We start from the raw sequence: 20128 nt of genomic DNA, 5'->3' as shown, positions 1-20128 counted from the left end.
TCAACTTTATCTTCTATGTAGCAGAATTTCAGTGTCTTGTTAAAATCAAAGCCATGTCTTAGCATTATTTGCTAGCAAGAAAAAAAAAATCAATGATTATTTAAAAACATATGGGGATACTTCCTGTTTTTTTCTGTACTTTGTACTTCCCAGAGAGTGTTATATGCATAAATAATTGTACAGTCTTTTAAGTGACAGGAAGAGTTTTGAATGAACCAGACATAACCCTCTAGTATCTCCCATATTTTGAAAGATAGGACATTCTCAATTCCTGGCCAGTCACAGTAAAATTCTCTCCTCACCAGACAGATGAACAGATAGAAACCTTGGTCTCAGGTTTTACCGGAAGTAATGCAGTCAGAAAATGTGGGAGCAAGTCCGACAGACTTAGTCTGTGGGAAATGAAGGTGAAATGGTCCATTTATCATGAAAATCTGTTGGCTTTCATCTTTGAAAATAGCTAAAAGCTCATCTCCTTATGCATGAGGCACTGGGCAAGAGGTGGTCGTCGGTCAAATTCGGCTGAGCCTCAGAGAAAAATTTTTGGGGTGATATGGCGCATGTTGTTGGTGGGCTACTGGGGTGCAAAGCTGGCTAGCATGCTATGCCTGGGAAGAGTCATCATCGCCCATTAATGGGAAGCTCTGATACCTCTTGGGGGACAACATGACTATCACAGTGATAGAAACCTTGAGCAGACAAAATAAAGACACACTTCTAGAAGGTAAAGGCCATATATATAACACTAAGTTCTTTAATGAGGTGATGTGGAAGAAACAGTTCAGGATATGAAGAATGGGGGGGCCAAGGTGAGGACATGCCTTGTTTCTTTCCTCTTTCCTTTTTTTTCTTTAAATTTAAGGTATAACTTTCATACAGTAAAGTACACAAAGACCAAGTACACAGCTTGATAAATTATACACATGTATACACCCTACAGGGCTTCCCTGGCGGCTCAGACAGTAAAAGATCCATCTGCAATGTGGGAGACCTGCGTTTGACCCCTGGGTCAATTCTCCAGGAAAGATGCCCTGGAGGAGGGCATGGCAACCCACTCCAGTATTCTTGCCTAAAGAATCCCCATGGACAGAGGAGCCTGGCGGGCTACGGTCCATGGGATCACAAAGAGTCGGACGTGACTGAGCGAGTAGGCACAGCACAGCACATACACCCTACTGCCTAATTAAAGACATGGGACTTTCTCCATCACCAAATAAGTGAACCAGTGCTCTATGATGACCTACAGGGGAGGGATGAGGGTAAGCTGGGGAGGGAGGTCCACAGGGATAGATGTGTGTGCATATGGCTGATCCACTTCAGCTGACTGCACAGCAGAAACGAACACACACTGTAAACTAATTATCCTCCAACCAAACAGAACAGATGAAAGGATAGAGACGTGTTCACACAACAGAATGATACTCAGCCATAAAAACAATGAAGTATTGTCATTTGCAACAACATGGATGGACCTCGACATTATCATACTAAGTGAATTAAGTTAAAGACAAACATCATACGCTATCACTTATATGTGGAATCTAAAATACAACACAAATGAGCTTATTTACAAAACAGAAACAGATTCACAGACATAGAAAACAAACTGATGGCTACCAATGGTGTGGATAAATTACCAAAGGGGGTGGATAAATTAGGAGCTGGGGATTAGCAGACACACATTACTATATATAAAAGAGATAAACAACGTGGTCCTACTATATAACACAGGGAACTATATTCAATATCTTATTATAATCTAGAATGGAAAAGAAAATGAAAAAGACTATATAATCTTCATATATGTATATGGACATATATATATAACAGAATCACTTTGCTGGACATCAGCAGCTGTACTTCAATTCCTCTATACTTCAATTAAAAAAATAAATTAAAAAGATGACTTGGAAAAAAAAAAAAATGACTTGGGACATTATTTGCATCCCAGAAGGCTTCCCAGGGGTCTCTTCCAGTCAATGTTCTCTCTTCCTTCCCAACAAAGGCTACCACTCTTCTGCCCTCTGTGACTCAGGACTGGCCTGCTGCTCATTAATCTGCTATGGACATTCTTGCACATGTCTTTGGTGGCCACACACCCTCATTTCTCTGGGGGTAGCATCTCCATAGAACTGCCGGATCAAGGGGTAGGCATATGTTTAGCTTTAAGTAGAGACTGTCAGATAGTCTTCCAGTTTGCTTGTGCCAATTTCCAGTCCCACCAGCAATGCCTGAAAGTTCCAGTTGCTTTACATTCTCACCAACACTTGGTATTCTTGGTCTTTTTAAATTTTAGCCATTCTGATACTGTGACTTTAATTTATATTTCCCTAGACAATTAATATGCTTACTGGTGAGCCTCTTTTTGAAGCACCTGTTCAAGTCTTTTGCCATCTTTTCTACTGGTTGATTATCCTTTTTCTAATTGATTTGTTGAGGTTTTTCTAAAGTATGTTTTTCAACTTTATTGAGGAATAATTGACAAATACACTTTAACTGCACATATTTAAAGTGTACAAGGTGATTATTTGATATACATACACTTTGTGCAATGATTACCAAGATCAAGATAATTAACTCTCCTTTTGTGTATGTGGTAAGAATGCTTAAGATCTACTCTCAGCAAATTTCAAGTACATCACACTGTATTATTAATTACAGTCACCATGCTGTACATTAGCTCCTTGGAACTTACACCTTAGAATTGAAAGTGTGTATCCTCTGACCGCCATCTCTCCATTTCCTGCTTCCCCCAGCCCCTGGCAACTACCATTCGATTCTCTGTTTCTCTGAAATTTGGAGGTTTTTTTTTTTTTCTTTAAGATTCCATACAAGTGATATGTTAGAGATTTTTAAAAGGATATATTTAGAATATAAGTACTCTGTCAGTTACATATATTGCAAATATCATCTGCTACTCTGGCTTGGCTTTTGAGAAAAACAAGTCCTTAATTTTAAGTACTCCAAATAATCTCTTCTTTTACGATTAGTACGTCTAATGTTTTGTTAAGGAATCTCTGCCTAACCCACAGTCATAAAAATATTCTTTTATCTTTCAGAAGTTTTGTTGTCTTATCTTTCATTTTCAGAGCTATAATCCACCTGAAGTTGTTTTTTTAAAAAAAAAATTTGAGATAAATTCACCTTTTAAAAGTGTACTGTTCAGTTCCAGACATCTCATCATGCCACAAATAAATTCCATGGCCATTAGCAATCGCATCTCTTCCCCTCCTCTCCTCCAGCCCTTACCAACCAGTAGTCTGCTTTCTGTCTTGTGGATTTGCCGGCTCTGGACATTCCATATAAATGGAATCATACGTTCTGTGACCTTTTGTCTATGATTCTTTCACTTAGCATAATGTTTTCAAGGCTCATCTATGTTGCAGCATGAGTAAGTACTTCATTTCTATTTACAACTGAATGATATTCCCTTGTCAGATTAAACCACATTTTGTTTACCCATTCATCAACTGATGGGCGTTTGAATTGTTTCTACTTTTTGGCGATTATGAATAATGCCATGCTGAATATCTGTGTACAATGGTTTACGTGACACACTTTTCCAATTCTTTTGGGTTTCTATCTAGGAGTGGAATGGCTGGGTTATATAGTAACTCCATGCTTAACATTTTGAGAAACGGCCAAACTTTCCCCAAATGGCTGCAAGCATTTTGCATTTCCACCAGCAGTGTATGAGGGTTCCAATTTCTCCACATCCTCACTGGAACTGATTTGTTTTTTTGGGAACTGACTTTTGTATATGGTGTGTGGTTAGGGTCAAGATTAATTTTTTTCTGGGGCTTCCAAAAACAGAAAAACATAAAACAGAAGTAATACTGTAACAAATTCAAATTCAATAAAGACTTTAAAAATGGCCCACATCAAAAAATTCCTTAAAAAAAAAGGATTAATTTTTTTCCCATGTGGATATTCAATTACCCAGCACTGTTTACTGAGAAGACCATCCCTTCCCAACTGAATTATAGTGCTGTTTTTGCCATAAATCAAGTGTCTGTGTATGTGTGGGTCAATTTCTGAACTCCATTCCTTTCTGTTGGCCCATTTGTCCCTGTGTGCTTAATTACTTTAGCATTAAAAGAAGCCCTGGTATCTTGAAGTTTAAATCCTCCAACTCTGTTCTCTTTCTTAAGAGTTATTTCAGCTATTTCTGGTCCTCTGCATTTCCATCCAACTTTTAGAATCCGATTATCAATTTACATTCACACCCACAAGCAACCAGCCAACCCCTGCAGGGATTTCACTCTATCTGTAACTTTGAAAGAACTGACATTTAAAAGTACTGAGTCTATGGGACTTCCCTAGAAGCCCAGTGGTTAGGACTCTGCTGCCAGGGCAGGGAGTGTGGGTACAATCCCTGGTTGGGGAACTAAGATCCCACATGTCACGCAGGGTGACCAAAAATTAAAAAAAAAAAAAAAAGTATTGAGTCTTTTAACATATAAACATGGACCTTCCTGTCATTTTAAAGATTTTCCTTAATATCTCTTAATAGTGTGTCATTTTTTGCGTAGAAGACTCACACATTTTAAAAATACTTATTACTAGCTAGAGTTTACTATATATGGTTTCATTAAAAATGTTTAAATTGTTGCTGGTATATACAAATATTGAAAATAATTTAAATACTGACCTTATATTGGCCCCTGCCTACTAAATTTCTATTCTAATAGTCTGTCTACAGATTCTTCTGGATTTTGTCATTCACAATCATGTTCTCTGTAAAATGTGAAAAATGACAGCTTTGTTTCTTCCTTTCTAATTGTGTACCTTTTATTTCTTTAAATTTTTCACCTTATTTTCCTGGCCAGGACTTCAAGGGCAATGTGGAACAGAAATGGTGACAGCAGACATCCTTGTCTTGTTCCTAATGTCAAGAGAAAAATCTTTCTGTATTTGACCATTAAGCGTGATGTTTAATGGCAATTTTTTTCCCCATTAACTGATTCATTTCACTCATGAGCTTGCTCGGTCCTCCCATCTCCAGGACCTTGACGATCCTGCCATGGTCATAAGCCCCTGCAGAGCATGGCTGTGCTTGTCTCTTCAACTCTGTGTGGCACAAAGCGAGTGATAGAGGAGGCTTCACGTTCTCGGTGGACGGGACGGTCTCATAAAAGTCAAGATGGGCCAGAGCTAACAGGACAGAGGAGTGAGCGGTTAGGGAGTGGAGAGATTAAAAGGCTCCTCAGAAACAGAGAAGGGCTGAACAAAAGGAAGAAAGCTTTACCCTGTGCACGGACACACAAGCACATTTAAAAAAGGAAGGAGAAAGTTTAGCTTTTCTGAACACACTTTCTATAATCACAAAATTTAGAAGGAAGTTACTTTAAGCACTAATTGACTTTTGTGTCATTTCTCAAAATAAAATTTTATTGTGGATATCACTTGAGTAGGTATTATGTGAGGGTGGACCACTACTTAAAAAAAAAAAAAATCTTGTTATTATGGAGAGTCTCAAACATGTATGACATAAACAGAAGAATACAGTGAATCCTTATGCAGTCGGTTGTACTAACCAGAGACATTCTCACATGCTCGTCTCAGTTCATCTATGCCTCCAATACACTGGCTCTCAGCTGGGGGATGGGGGTGTTGGTCCCTCTTCCCACCCCTGGCCTGGATATCTGGCGACGTCTGGATGCATTTTTGGTTGTCAACATTGGCAGGGCATTACTGGCAACTAGTGGGCAGTGGCAAGGAATGGTGCCAAACATCTTATAATGCACAGGGCAGCCCCACAACAAAAAAGATTCTCTAGCCCCACATGTCAACAGTGCAAAGGCTGAGAAAGCGTGCTGCAACCACTCCTTGCCCCTCACTTAATTTTTCTGAGGTTAAATTTACATACATTGAAATGCACAATTTTTAACTGTACAGTTTTGACAAATGGATTTATCCATGTAGACCCTCACATATGTTTCTGTATATACCGTTTTAAAATAAAATCAGCTTTAACACACTTTCTTCTACTCCTAGCTTGCTAATAAGGTTTTGTCATTCTTTTAAAAAACTGGTCATTTACATATATTAAATTTTATTAATACACTTTCCCCCCCCCAAAGGAGTGCTTAAAAACACCCTGGGTCCTTTTCCTGACACAACAGTGAACTGCTTCCTCTGGTAAGTTTGTGCAAATGGATTCCATTTCTACTGCGTGCTCAGTCATACATACTGTGACCAAAAGACTAATTAATGACCCTGCAAATCCCACAAGATTCTCTGAAAATCACAAACTAGCAAGAAGCATGACAAATACTGTATGGTTCAGTTCCGCGTGCCCTTGCAATTGCTCAAGCAGACTCTGGGGCCCAAAGAGAAATAATTTACTTTATACAGTGATCAGGGAAAGAATCAAGAGCAGGAAAATGTCTTCTTTACTGTTTTTGACACAAGTATTAAAATGCAATCTAAAATTAGGATCTAGTACCTTTGTGGCAAAGCAGAGGCCTCTGAGATTAGGCCTCAATCCTTGACTCTCACAGCTTTTGTTAAACTTGGATTACAGCTGCTATAAGACTTGCGACAGAATCTGTCTCAAGACTTCTTTTTTTTTTAAGCAGAAGTTTTAACTTTTTTTTTTTTTTAATGTGGACCATTTTTAAAGTCTTTATTGAATTTGTTATGATACTGCTTCTGTTTTATGTTTTTGTTTTTTGGCTGAGAAGCAGGTGGGATCTTAGCTTCCCGACCAGGGACTGAACCCGTACCCCCTGCATTGGAAAGTGAAGTCTTAATCACTGGACCACAAGGGAAGTCCTAGAATCTGTTTTAATCTATGAACTTCTCTCTGGTAACTTCCAGTTTCCTGTGGTTTTGCTGCTTGAGTGATCATGCCTCCAGCTCCATGACTGCATGGACTTCTAAGCCCAGATACTCATGGCAAGCATGAACCCCAGCTAAACCTGAACTTCACGTGGGACTCTTCCAAGGGCCACGTTGCCCTGTAGCTCCTACTCATGGCCTCCCCACCCTTCACCCGAGGCAGGGCCTATCGATGTCTATGCTCCCCTGTCACCCACTCATGTTTGTCTGGGGTCTGATAAAGTCAAACGCCAGTTTCCAGATGGTTTTCTCATTCACATCTCAAAGCAGAATACTGGCCAAACTGATATTTTTCTGAAGATGCGGGCTTTTGGAGTCCGAGTTGATTATTTTAACATTCTTTTAAAGAAAGGAAAATCTGAGAAAAATAGATATGACATTGGATTCATGTGACAAGATGAAAATAGCATGGTTGCTGGACACTAAATCAGCTTGCAAGGCCTGGGCAGAGCTGCAAGCTCATGGAAACATATTCCCTATGAGTCAACTCTGTTCCAGGGGCTTCATCAATTCTAGAGACTTGAGAAAATTAGTTTCTAGAGACGAGAAACAGAATCCAAAGCTTCTCTCAGACACACTAAGAGCAATCACTCCACGTCCTCTCTCATCACACACAGCAGTGAGGTGAACAGAGGATCCTTGGTGAACATGTGCTCATGAAGCTGGACTTGCTGGGGCATTATTCTGCTGTTTCCCGAGGAGAAGGTTCATTCTGTGCTTATGACGTGCAAGAGGCAAGAATTTCCAAACACTGAAACTCAACACTCAGACGCAGTCAGTTAGTGTCTGAATCTACGCAACCTCCCAAGACGTTTGCTGAAACAATGCTTCTGACTCTGCTAAGCTGGTCAGCCAGACAGCCCACGTCAAGCATTGACTAGATGTTTCCATGTGAGAAGACAGGCGCTGATAGAGAAACAAACTATTAATAGTAAGAGCTGGCATTTGTTGAGGGCTTCCCATGTGCCTGATGTTGGGTCAAGCACTTCAGTGCATTGTTGTTGTTCAGTCACTAAGCTGTGTCTGACTCTTTGTGATCCCATGGACTGCAGCAGGCCAGGCTTCCCTGTCCTTCACTATCTCCCGGAGTTTGCTCAAACTCACGTCCATTGAGTCAGTGATGCCATCCAACCATCTCATTCTCCGTTGCCCCCTTCTCCTCCTGCCCTCAGTCTTTCCCAGCATCAGGATCTTTTCCAATGAGTCGGCTTTCTGCATCAGGTGGCCAAGTATTAGAGCTTCAGCTTCAGCATCACTCCTTGCAATGAATATTCAGGGTTGATTTCCTTTAGGATCGACTGGCTTGATCTCCTTGCTGATCTTCTTCAGTACATTATCTTGTTTAATCCTCACAACTATCCTGTGAGGTGGTGCTATGATTATCCCCATTTTATAGATGAGGAAACTAAAGCCCTTGAAGGGTAAGTAACTTGTTTAAGGACAAACAGCTGCTGGGTGGCAGAGATAGGATTAGGGGTTGAATATTATTGTTTGTTTTTAAAGGAGCTTAAACTGTTCTCCAAACTCAAGCTGCTCAAATTACAGAGTATGAACAGGTGGTATCTGAGCAGAGGCAACTGCCATGGCACCCAACTCAACTCAGCAGTGCTGAGGTGACACCGTCTATGCAGACGTGTCTTGAGGCATAGAATTCAAGTGAGCAGGGTGGGGCTGATGGAGGAAGACTTGCTGGGTGAGGTGAACAGAGCTTCTCCATACCAAAAAGATGAGCCTGTCTTTGCTTGCTGCTCCTAGGTTGTCTCTGCCCCAGCCACTACAGGACCCAAAATAATCAAGAGCCATTGTGGCTCCCTCTGCCCAGATGCTTTTCTCCTAGTCCTCCTCCAGCCCCAACTCTCAGAGGTGCCTCCTCCAACCATCCAACCTAAAGCCACTACTCCTCACAGAACAGAGAATATAAAGAAGATAAATATGTAAAGAATATATTTCGGGACTTCCCTGGTGGTCCAGTGGTTAAGAATTTGCCTTGCAATATGCTTCCTAGTAAAGAATCTGCCTGCAATGAGGGAGACTCATATTTGATCCCTGGGTTGGGAAGATTCCCTGGAGAAGGGAATGGCTACCCACTCCAGTATTTTTGCCTGCAGAATTCCATGGGCAGAGGAGCCTTAAGGTCTACAGTCCATGGGGTCGCAAAGAGTCGGACACGACCGAACGACTAAAACACTTTCACTTTGCAATGCGTGAACATGGGTTTGATTCCTGGTTGGGGAACTAAGATCCCATGTGCTGTGGAGAAACTCAGCCCACATGCCACAACTACTTCAACTTGCGCACTGCAACTAGAGAGTCAGTGTACTGCAACAGAAAGGTTCCACGTGATACAGGGAAAATTCCATTGCTGCAACTAAGACCTGAAGCAGCCGAATGAATGAATAAATAAATATTTTAAAAGAATACATCTCTATAAAAATATGACGGAAAATTCCATAGATAGTGAAGCCTGGTGGGCTACAGTTCATGGGGCTGCAAAGAGTCGGACACGACTGAGCGGCTGAGCACATGGCACATAAATACATAAAGAATATGATGAATATCATGCCCCTAAGGTATTCTTTCATATAACCTAGCTTTATACCCTGCATACTGAGGTAAAAATGATCTTCTAACTTATTTGTTACTTGTATGTTATCTGTCTCTTCTTACTAGAGTGTAAACATTATGAAGGGGAGGTCTTGTCTGCCTGTTCACTGTGGTATGCGCCATCCCTAGAATAAGGCCCAGGTACTTAGGGGGTGTGCTCAATGGAAAAAAATGCTTTAAATAAATGGATGAATGAATTAAGCTGCCAGATCATCATTCTGTCCTCAAACAGGGGAAACCAGTGGTTTTACTTTTATGTAGTGCCTCTGGACCAGAAGGATATGTGGTTTGATCCACAACAAAAGCGAGGGGAAAAGCCCTACCCCAGCTTCATCTCACCTGTTCTGCCCCCACCATGCTGATTGGCTTGCACTTGAAGAGGTGGGTGATGAACTTGGGAATGAAGGAGCTGTGGATAAAAAAGAAGTGACAGATTAGGCTCATTTTCTCTTTGGTAAAGAAATGCAGAACTTTTTTTAAGTTCCTATACTTCCTTCTAAAGAAAATGGAGAATTTAAGTAGCTATTCTTATATCCTACCAGCATGCATTCTTTTTCTTTTCCCCCTAACGAAAGCCCTGGTTTTATTTAGGTAAATCTGGCCTTGGGATGCTGGGGAAAAGCTAATTCCTCCTAAACAACAGAGGTGGATTCTAATTAGCCTCAGCCAGGCAGAGCCTGGGGTTCCTTGGGTGACTGCTGCTGGTGCTGATGATTTGAGGACATGATCCAAGCCAGCGGGACGGAAGGACTTCACTGCACGGCGGGGGCAAGACTCTCTTCATTTTTAGCCTGTTTGTGTGTTTGGATATAACATCTAGAGCTCTCATTTTCTCACTGTTCTAAGGATGAAGCCAGAGGCCCAAGGAGAGCAAGGTCAGTAAAGAACCTGGGTCCTTAGTAACATTGATGAACCACTGCATCAGTCATCTTGGGATCTGTCCGATCTCCAGATTTCGGTTATATGAAATAAAAAATTCACTGTTTAAATCAGTTTGAGTATGATGAGTAGCTGAAAACATCCTAATGGATGTGACAACTGAATATACATTGGTGGTTATGGGATCTTAAATGTGAAAATAGGAAATAATTGCTAAGGGAGTAACCGTCAGATCAGGGAACAAAATGCATGATCTCCAAAAAATTTACTGGGGACTGAAGGGCAACCTGGGCCAGGTGGATTGATGATGCTCATCTGGGGAAAGGGAGAATATAATTTTAACAGGTCAGGAGGGTTTTTTTTTTTTAAGAAAACCCTGCAGAAGCCTGAGTAGGGAAGGCTGAGTTGCACTGCTGCTGAACAGAAGGCGTGGGAACCAGAAATGCCTAAAATCAGGCCAGATTCAAAGACCAGGAGAACACAGGGCCTGTGACCAAAAGCAGGATATGGAGGTCAAGGTAAAGGCTGGCCAGCCTCCCCCTCTCCTCACTCTTCACAAGCTACTCTCAGGCTCATGCCCACCATCCTCTTTGCTCTCTCCACTTCTTTTCCAGAAGGTTTGTGCCACTCTGATGTCCAGAGACCTCCTGGAGGGCCCACTGGCATGGTACTGGCACCTCCAGCCCAGTGCATCCAAGATTCAGTCCTAACCTGGATCCAGGCTCAGAGACTAGATCTCCTCTGTGCAGTCATTCAAGTCAGAAGCCGCAGACTTGCCCTCAACCCTGATATCCAGTAAGTTCTCGGTTCTTCCCTCAATGCCCACACCCACCCCTCCTGACCGTCCCTTGGCTGCTGCCCTTCTCCTTCTCACTAGAGCTCTTTCAGTTGTTTCCTAACTGGTCTCCCAGCCTTCAGCCTCATCATTTCTAATCCATCAGCCATTATTGGGATTTATTTCAGATGCAAAATGATCAGGACCCTCCTCTGATCACAACTCTTGCAATGACTGCAGACAGACCTTCCTCAACTGTCCAGCCCCATCTCGCTGAGCCCTGGTACCCTGTTATTTGGGCTGGCTGGCCACATGCAGATCCTACGACTCTAGGCAATCTGAATCTTCTGTGCCTTTGCTCACACTGCTCCCTCTGCCTGGAATGCCTCCCCCACCGCCTTGCGGGTCAGGACACACACATATCTCCTGGACTCTGCTCAAGGACAGCTTTCCTGTGAAGCCTCTCCTCAGTCCCCTCCACCATACTCTGCAGAGAGTCCACAGACCTCCAACGTAATACATAACCTACTTGGTGATACTTATCTGCTGACAAGTCTATTTCCTTCCACTTGACTGTAAGGCAAATGAAGCCAGGGACCACGTCTACTGAGTCAAAGCACTGAACTCTGCAGTGGAACACGGTGGGTGCTCAAGGGGCTGCACGCTGAATGAACAATAAATAATAAGGCAGAAGGTAACACTTTTTAAATGTCGGCTTGGTACCAGGACTTCACCAGGAAGTTCATATGACTTCTCATTTTTTTTTCCCTCCCAAGCACTATTAAGAGATCTGTCTCATCATCCCCATGACTGAATGGAGGAGAATCCACTGAGTGGATGAGGGAAGTCACTTGTGGTTCAAATGGTAGTTTCCACCAGGGGGCTGATCTTGATGTCTAAATAGTAGAGACTGTTGTTGCTTCAGAGACCAATAGTGAGATAAGAAAGCTAGAGGGAAAGAAATGTCAGCCCCAGAGATCAGATCTAGAGGAAGGCCAGCTAACTGATCAGGAGGCAGTGAGAACAAGGGACTATGTGGCATGGATTCTTCCTGCTCTAAACTAGAGGCAGGCCAAAAAGTACCATGAGGCTGAACTACAGCTAACTGCAATGGCACACAGTTTATAACCTAAGTTACTTCAAACTAAGTAGGTTTTGATCATGTGCTTCATCCGGCTCTGTGTGCTGGACTATAGGGGGAGCGGGGGGGGGGGGGGAACATAAGGATCAGGGACACGTCTTTGGGGGAAGAGTTCCAGCAATGTGAGGGGTAACTGCCAGGGGCTCCTCCAGACCCTCACAGTGCTGGCAGTTGACTGCTCTTGGCTGAAGAAGGGTGTTCTCACAGCCTCCATCTGAAGGTTCTGGTCTTCAGCTGGGATTTTAGTGATGAGAGGGTACCATGGCTTAAATTAAGGATCCACTTTCTAGAAGAGCAAGAAAGGTGTTTAACCTGTAGGTTAAACTTTTCCAGATGTGAGAGATGGCATCCTATGCCCAGCTCCCCCAATATGGGCTTAATGTGAGAGCCAGGGGCACTGAGAGAAGGTGAGGCTGGTGCTGGGACTAGTGAAGTAAACAGACCCCTTCCTCGCTTTAACGTCAGCTCCATCAGGCTCCCGTGCAACCGCACCGGACAGTCTTGGCCACAGTAAATTTTTATAGAGACGTTGTTCCTGCTGGGAGTTATGGGGAGTGTCCCAGTGTGATTTATCAGCAGGGCTTTTTAACATGTGCTGATGAGCACCCAGAGAGTGGAAGGGATGTCAGCTCCCGGCCCATCTGCTGTCCTGCACACATTACTGCCTCCCGGGAGGGTCCACTCGAGCCTTTCCTGACACCCTGGGAACTGAAGCTCAGGCCACAAGCCACTTCGTAATTGCTGCTCTTTAGGGGCTCGTGTGTGAGGGGGAGGGAAAGCCTTAATTGAATACAAACTGAGAGAGATCTAGGGAAGACAGAAACTTGGAGCCCTAAACCGTCCTCGGGGACCTGGATGAGAATAACCTCACTTCAGTAGCTTGGACGGGGCCATTCTTCCCCAAAGCCTTTCCCGGCGAAGTCTGCCAAAACGCTTGTTTGATAATTGGTCAGAGGAGGCACTGATCCTCCATGGTGTCCAGCCTTGGGGAAAACCGTGCTATAGCCAGATGCGGACTGGCAAAGGACCGAAACATCTCCCCGCTTTAAAACAACAAGCCAGAAGCAGCCACACAGGAGGATGTGGCGGGAGACGCGCAGCGCAGTGTTCACGCCACCTACTTGGCAATGGACTGGCTCCTGGACTGGCAATGACTTGCTCTTCCTGATTTCTAGTACCTTCCCTAGACTCATGGGTGTCCACAAGTGGATATACTCTGGTAGCCACAGTAATAAGTGCTATGGGCGAGGAGGAAGAGAAGGCTCAAGAAGAAACAGAACTCACGGTTCCCATCCTCAAAAGGCTTATTATCCAAAGAGACAAAATACATACATGAAATTGCTGAAAACTAATTTTAATTATCCAAACCTTGGGGAAGGCAGGGGTGGCAGTACGTCCATGTAATTCAAATGACAGGAGCCCCCTGACTCCTTTCTCCCTGTCATGAGGGGGTGGATGGTTGTACTGCTGTTACTGTGATTTACCACATTAAGTAGCAAATTTAGTGTGATTAGTATGCTTCTCTGGGGTACAAAAAAACTAATTGGATGGTGGAGACACCTAGATTGGGTGCATGCTGATGGTCAGCATAGCATTCAGACCCATCCAGTGATGCGGGTGTTCGGGACTTACTTTGCAAATTTAATGCAGAACTGCGTGAAGTATTTCCGCGTGGAGGCCAGGTTGTCACGGATGATGGGGACGTTCTGTTTAATGTGAAGGATGACCGAGGTGACATAGGGGCTCTGGTCACCAACATGCTCCACATTCTGCCACTGCATCTGAAAATGGAAACAAGGCAGGAGAAGTCTTCAGAGCCTGTGCAGGAGAACAGCTTTACCCGTTACTGGGGAAGGTGCGGGGACAGGTGTATAATATAGTGATTCGCAGTTTTTAAAAATTGAAGTACGGCTGATTTACAGTGTTGGGTTCGTTTCTGAATGATTTTTAAAGGTGATGCTCCACTTATAGTCATAAAATACTGGCCATATTCCCTGTGTTGTACAATATATCCTTGTGGCTTGTTTTCTCTGCTTTCTTTGGTAGCTTATTTCTTCTACTTTTCTACCTAACTGAAAATTTCCATAATCAAACATTAGACTCTTACTCCAACAGCCTTTGAGATTATGTGGGATTTTGATCAAGAGAAAGGAAAGAGCATCTCTGTAAATATGAGAGGTCAGAGGTTAAGACAGTGCGTGGGGAACAGGGCAGGGGCTGTGCAGATGGCTGGTTTGGAGCATCACTGAGAGGTCCTGCATAGCCTCTGACCAGGCAGGCTGTGAACAAAATCAAGACGCCTGAGACTTCCCTGGGGGTCCAGTGGTTAGAATCCACCTTGCAAGGCAGGGGACTTGGGCTAGATCCCTGGTTGGGGAACTAAGACCCCGCATGCCACGGAGCCACTAAGTGCGTGTGCCACAACGGGAGATCCTGCAGGACGCAATGAAGATCCTGGGTGTTGCAACAAGACTGGACGCAGCCCAACAAATAAACATACTAAAAACAAAATAAAAAAACGAGAGACCTGCTGGGCTCCAGTGCTCACAACCTGAGGACAATTAGGGGAAATGCGCTGAAAAACATGCACAGTAAAATGGAAAAAGCAGCAGTGGTGTGATCTCCCCACCACCACCTCACCCCGGAAACACTGGAGAAGAGGGGCGGTACCAGCTCCCAGCCTGCTTCACACCACCAGCCAGGACTGAGATGGGGTTCCGTAGGGTCAGCCTCTCAGAAAGGAGCTGGGCTGCCTGCTAAAAAGATCCTGAGCCGAACACAAACTGTATAATATGTTCATAGAAGGAAGGCAGTCTTTCTGAGGCCTTGATGTCTCTGGCAAGAAAATACTATTTTTATAGAGCTCCTGGAGAAAGGAAAAATTCAATCCTGAGAGAATGTGTTTAAAAGAATCATATTGTACACGGATGATCCCCCAGCTCCTGGGAAGCTCAAATGACTCTATGTTTTGTTCTAATGTTTCTTCACATCAACAGATATTTATGGCCTAAAAGCTTTGGGTCTGTGTAAGCAAAGAACCATGCAAAAGCTGGAAGGCACCTCCATCTTCATTTTACAGATAAGAAAACCAAGGCCCAGGTACATGAAGTCTATGTAAGCTTTGATAATGAGGCTCCAGAAAGAAAAGGGCCTCTAATTTTTTTTACTGGGGGAAAAAATAAAAGCAAAGAATGCAGAGATGGTAGAAAAGTCTAATATGAACTGACTTTATATTCTAATGCTTTGGCTACTTCTAATGTTTTCCTCATCCTCTTCTATTTTATTCAAGAGACTTCTTTTCCCATCTGATATTAAAGATGTGACCCATTCAAACAACACACCTCCCAGGGGGGCTTAAATAAGCTCACAGGGTGAGGCCAGAATTGGCAGGTGCTGTGAGCATCTACACTTCATCTTCCACTCCCAGCTCATCAGCAGCTTCTCAGCAGAAGTCCTCCGGGGAACGAACAGCACAGTGAACTCCGCCCTCCACCGAAGGCAAAGCTCATCCATAGTAACACTGCTCACTGCTCTTTTCCAAGTTGGCAGCAGTTGACGTTTCAACAGCCCAAAAATGTAAACAATTATCTAAGCACGATGGTCCTCCATTGACTGAAGACGACCACAGTGGGAGGTGGGAGGTGGTGACATGCCCTGTCATTGGTTACAAAGCAACTCGGTGGGGGGGGGGGGGGGGCAAGACGGAGCTTGCGGTTTGAGAGTTCAAGTTACCGCTGGAGAGTTGCCTCCTCTTGATCACCATTGGCCATGTTAGTATGTGTCCTCATTGGGAATCTAGGTGAAAGATCTGATTTTCTTGAATACTTAGGCCATTTCGAACTCCATCGTCAAGATAAATGAAGTACTGACAAAAGTCAAATGGATTCTTGAGTTTAAATTTAAGTCAACCCAGGACTTCCCTGGAGGTCCAGTGGTTAAGACTCTGTGTTTCCACTTCGGGGGACAGGGGTTTGATCCCTGGTTAGGGAACAAAGATCCCACACACCACTCGGTGTGGCCAAAAATTAAAAAAAATTTAAGCCAGCTTGTGGAATAAGAAAAGAATTTAAAGTACTGGAAAACAATGAGAGTTGACACTGTTCAGACTATTCTCTAAAAAATGAGCAAAATACAGCCAGCAGTGACGCTGTCCGGCCACAGCCTCGGACGGATGCTCTGCCACCTTCCCCCTTGATGACTTGGGTTTGGGTTGTAACTCAAATGTCCCAATGTACCTACATCAAGACCTACTGTGTGCAGGTCATTTGGCCTGGCATTTGGCACACATCATCTCCTTTGCTATTCAGACATGATCTTACCCACAGCAGTCTTACTGACAAGGAGAACGAAAAAGCTCAAAGAAAAGAGGCCCAAAGTCACTCAGCTGATCAATGGCAGAGTGGAGGCAGCCCAAGCCCATCTTAAACCCAAGCACTACACTGGGCTGCTTCCTAGACACATGTTAATTATTTCAAACAAACAAAAAAAAGTATTTAACTCAGCTTTAGTTCAAGGGGAGCCCAGTTTCTCATGGAGAAGCTAATGAAATACACAGTGATCAAGGGACATAAAACAGTAGCTTGCACTGGAAGAACAAACATCCTGAAAAGCCATTAGTGGAAATAAGACTCCAACTTTTCCAGGTGAACTTTGCATCTGACCTTTAGAACCTCATACTTCACAGAACTCCATACTTCAAGATTTTTCTTCTGTGCTTTTTGTGTAGAAGGTGGGGTGGGGTTGAATACTATTGGTGCTATTTGAACAAGAACAAGTTTGCAAAAGAAGCAGTAACTAAGATGTAGGGTTGATAGAAACAGCAAGCAAGGAAACGATCTATGTACAATACTAGAGTCCCAGGGACCTCACACTTAGCCTCAGGGGGAGGTTGTGGGGCTCAGGGCATTGCCAGCTTCTGTGGTATTTTGGTGCCTATGGAAGGACAGTGTGGTAGCCCCTCACAGGGAAGGCTGGGGAGATGCCCACAGCAGTAGAGACCTCTGACTCACCCACTGATCAGAGGACGGGGCTCCACATTAGTTGACTATGGCATGTGTGTTTCTTCATGGCTATGTGAAACTTGCACAGAGGCTCAACCGAGAATTCAGATTCTCACATATTCATCTTGATCTCAGAATTAAAGCTATACAAAGCAGACTCAGACCTGTGGAATCTGGGAACATTGCAGGCGATCAGAGTCTAGTGTTACGGGCAAGGCTGCTGGGATGCTGGCCCCAGGCACGCGCACAAGCACACGCTCACACCTCATGTATGTCTGGACTACTTTTACTCACACAACAAGCGTGTGCTGTTTTTAGGCACCTTCCCCAAGTATAGCACTCAACTAAGTACTGTGTGGGGAATAAAAAAGAAGCAGGAACATTCTACCGAGCACCTACTAGGTACTAAGCACCATGATCGACATTTTCCCGTGAACCTACTGCTTATGACAATTATGCAGTGAAGGAGGTATTCTTACTCCTGCTTCATGGATGATAAGACTGATGTGAGGACAGTCAGGGACTAGCCTAATGAACTGATAAGTCTGCAGGGATGAGATCTAGACATTGGTCTGACTGACTCCAAAGTCCATGTTTTTTTCCACTTAATCATGCTGCTTTCCAAAATAAGTGTTACCACCTGAAATGAATTTGAAATTAACTAAGGAAATTTGGGGCAAGCAAAATCTGTGTACAGATGAGCCTGTCCAAAGTAGAGGATGTGGTGGTGTTGATGGTGGTGCAGAAGAAGAGGAAAGGATGACTCTTCTCACTCAGGGACACACATTCCTTAACTCTGGGAGGAAAACCAGTAAGATCCAGGATAGAAAATGGAGCAATAAAGGCTTACGAAGATATAGTTGTTGTTGTTGTTTTTTTTTAATTCACTGCTGGGCCAATGGGAAGGTGAATTTGTATAAGCTTTCTTAAAGGTGATTTAAAAATATCTATCAAAAAATTTTGGCATTTTACATAGTTTTAGATCTCTGCAATTCCTTTATGGCAACTAATCTGAAGATAATAATTATGAATGCTCAGAAAACACACACCCACACAAAGTTGTCCATTGCTGGACTATTTATAAATGTGAAAAATCGGAAATAGCCTAACATCCATCAAAAGTGAAATGATTACATACATGTCAGGGGCAACAGATGACAGTACTTAAGACGAGGCAATCTAGAGCTGCCAGTCATGAGTCCTAACATTGTTTGTGCAACCAGCTAAATGCATGGCTTGGGCAAGGGACCAAACTCTCTGAGCCTCAGTTTTCTCAGCCATAAAACTGGGATGATGATAACCTCTATAATCTATACAGTTAAAGAAAGACAGTGTATGGGATGCTCTTACACAGTGCCTGGCATGTATTACTTCCATGGTAAATGTTAACTACTGCTACAATTTTAACAGTAAATACTCTGTACTATGGAGTACTATGCAATCACTAAAAATACCACAGATTCAGATCATATGGCCCAGAAAACTATTAAAACCTGCAAAATGAGAAAAAGAGGTTATACACTATGTAAAGCATAAGCTTGTTTATTTAAAAAAAAATGCATAGGGTTTTCCTGGTGGCTCAGTGGTAAAGAATCCACTTGCCAATGCAGGAGACATGGGTTTGATCCCTGGTCTGGCAAGATCCTACATGCCACAGAGCAACTAAGCCCACGCATCCCAACTATTGAACCTGTGCTCTAGAGCTCAGGAACCTCAACTACTGAGCCCATAAACTGAATTACTGCCCTAGAGCCTGTGCTCCACAACAAGAGAAGCCACCACAATGAAAAGCCCTCACACCGTAAATAAAGAAAAACCTCATAGCAACGAAGACCCAGCACAGCCCAAAATGAAGATAAATAAAGAAAATATAGGCATAAAAAGAAAGACTGAAATATGTTTGTTAATTAGAATTATGGGTGGTTTAAATTTTCTTCTTTTTAAAAATCTGTAACTTTCCATAATGAAGGTAATTTGCTTTGGTCATAATAAAAAAAAAATCTTTTATGAAGAAAGATGTGCCTTGATTATAGATGGTAGATGGAAATGAGGATTTCTTAACCATGGAGTCCTGTGAGCCTCCTGAAACAGATCTACATTTTAATAACTGAGGGAAATGAGAACAGATTTGAGGATTGTTCTGGCTATTTTGAAATGTCTCTGGGGAATAGTAAGGCAGTCTCCTAAATGAGTACATGTTCACGATCTTGAAATCTAATAGAAATTACTTGCCAGACTGTAAGGAAATTTAATTTGTTTAGTTTCTTCTTTCTGGTTCCCCGCCCCCCCCCCAAAAAAAACTACCATTAATATGTTAAAAGCTAAATCTGTTTGATTCTGGACAGAGACTTAGATTCTTTCAACCTAGGGATGTGAGTAGCCCTAGGAAAAAGGACAGAGTGAGAAGGACCATGGGACCAATGGTTCCTTTTAAGGAAGCCACAGATTAAAAAAAAAAAAAAAAAAATCCTACTTGTAAGGCCATACTCAGGCATACTAATTCTTCTTCTTCTTCTTTTTTTTTTTTTTTTAAGGAAACTTGAATTGCTTTCTTTAGCTTCCAGTTTCTAGAAGGCTCAAGAATTACAATTATTCTGGACAACAAAAGGAAATAAGATTGTGCTCACTGACCCTTTTCTGCCATATTCATTTTGTAGGACTGCAATCTTATTGTTGCCCTTTCTGTTACACAACATGTACATATTAGGGGTTAAAAGCTACAATACATTCCATGACTGAGTACCACTTTCTGTGACTGAACAGGCAAAGAAATTACACTGAACATCAGCATCTGGCAGAGAAATATGAATTCTTTTTTTTCCCCCACCCCTACATATGAATTCTTAAGAATTCACAGAAATTACATTTAAAGGACAGAACTCTTCA

At 42.9% G+C, this 20128-nt stretch overlaps 1 protein-coding gene across 1 annotated transcript in view; it reads right to left on the bottom strand.

Annotated features, from left to right (window-relative positions):
• Positions 1 to 20128, bottom strand: part of VPS53 (VPS53 subunit of GARP complex) — a 122200-nt gene that overhangs the window by 7475 nt on the left and 94597 nt on the right. Inside the window, exons 18-19 of the mRNA XM_043903317.1 lie at positions 13875 to 14023; positions 9787 to 9856 (exon numbers count right to left, since the gene is read on the bottom strand). Of these exons, the coding sequence (XP_043759252.1) occupies positions 9787 to 9856; positions 13875 to 14023 (219 nt within the window). The remainder of the gene's footprint in view (positions 1 to 9786; positions 9857 to 13874; positions 14024 to 20128) is intronic.

This window comes from Cervus elaphus, chromosome 5, assembly GCF_910594005.1.
Source record: "Cervus elaphus chromosome 5, mCerEla1.1, whole genome shotgun sequence".
Classification (NCBI taxonomy): Eukaryota; Metazoa; Chordata; class Mammalia; order Artiodactyla; family Cervidae; genus Cervus; species Cervus elaphus.
Note: the sequence above shows the minus strand (reverse complement) of the source record. Positions and strands in the feature narration are given on the sequence as shown.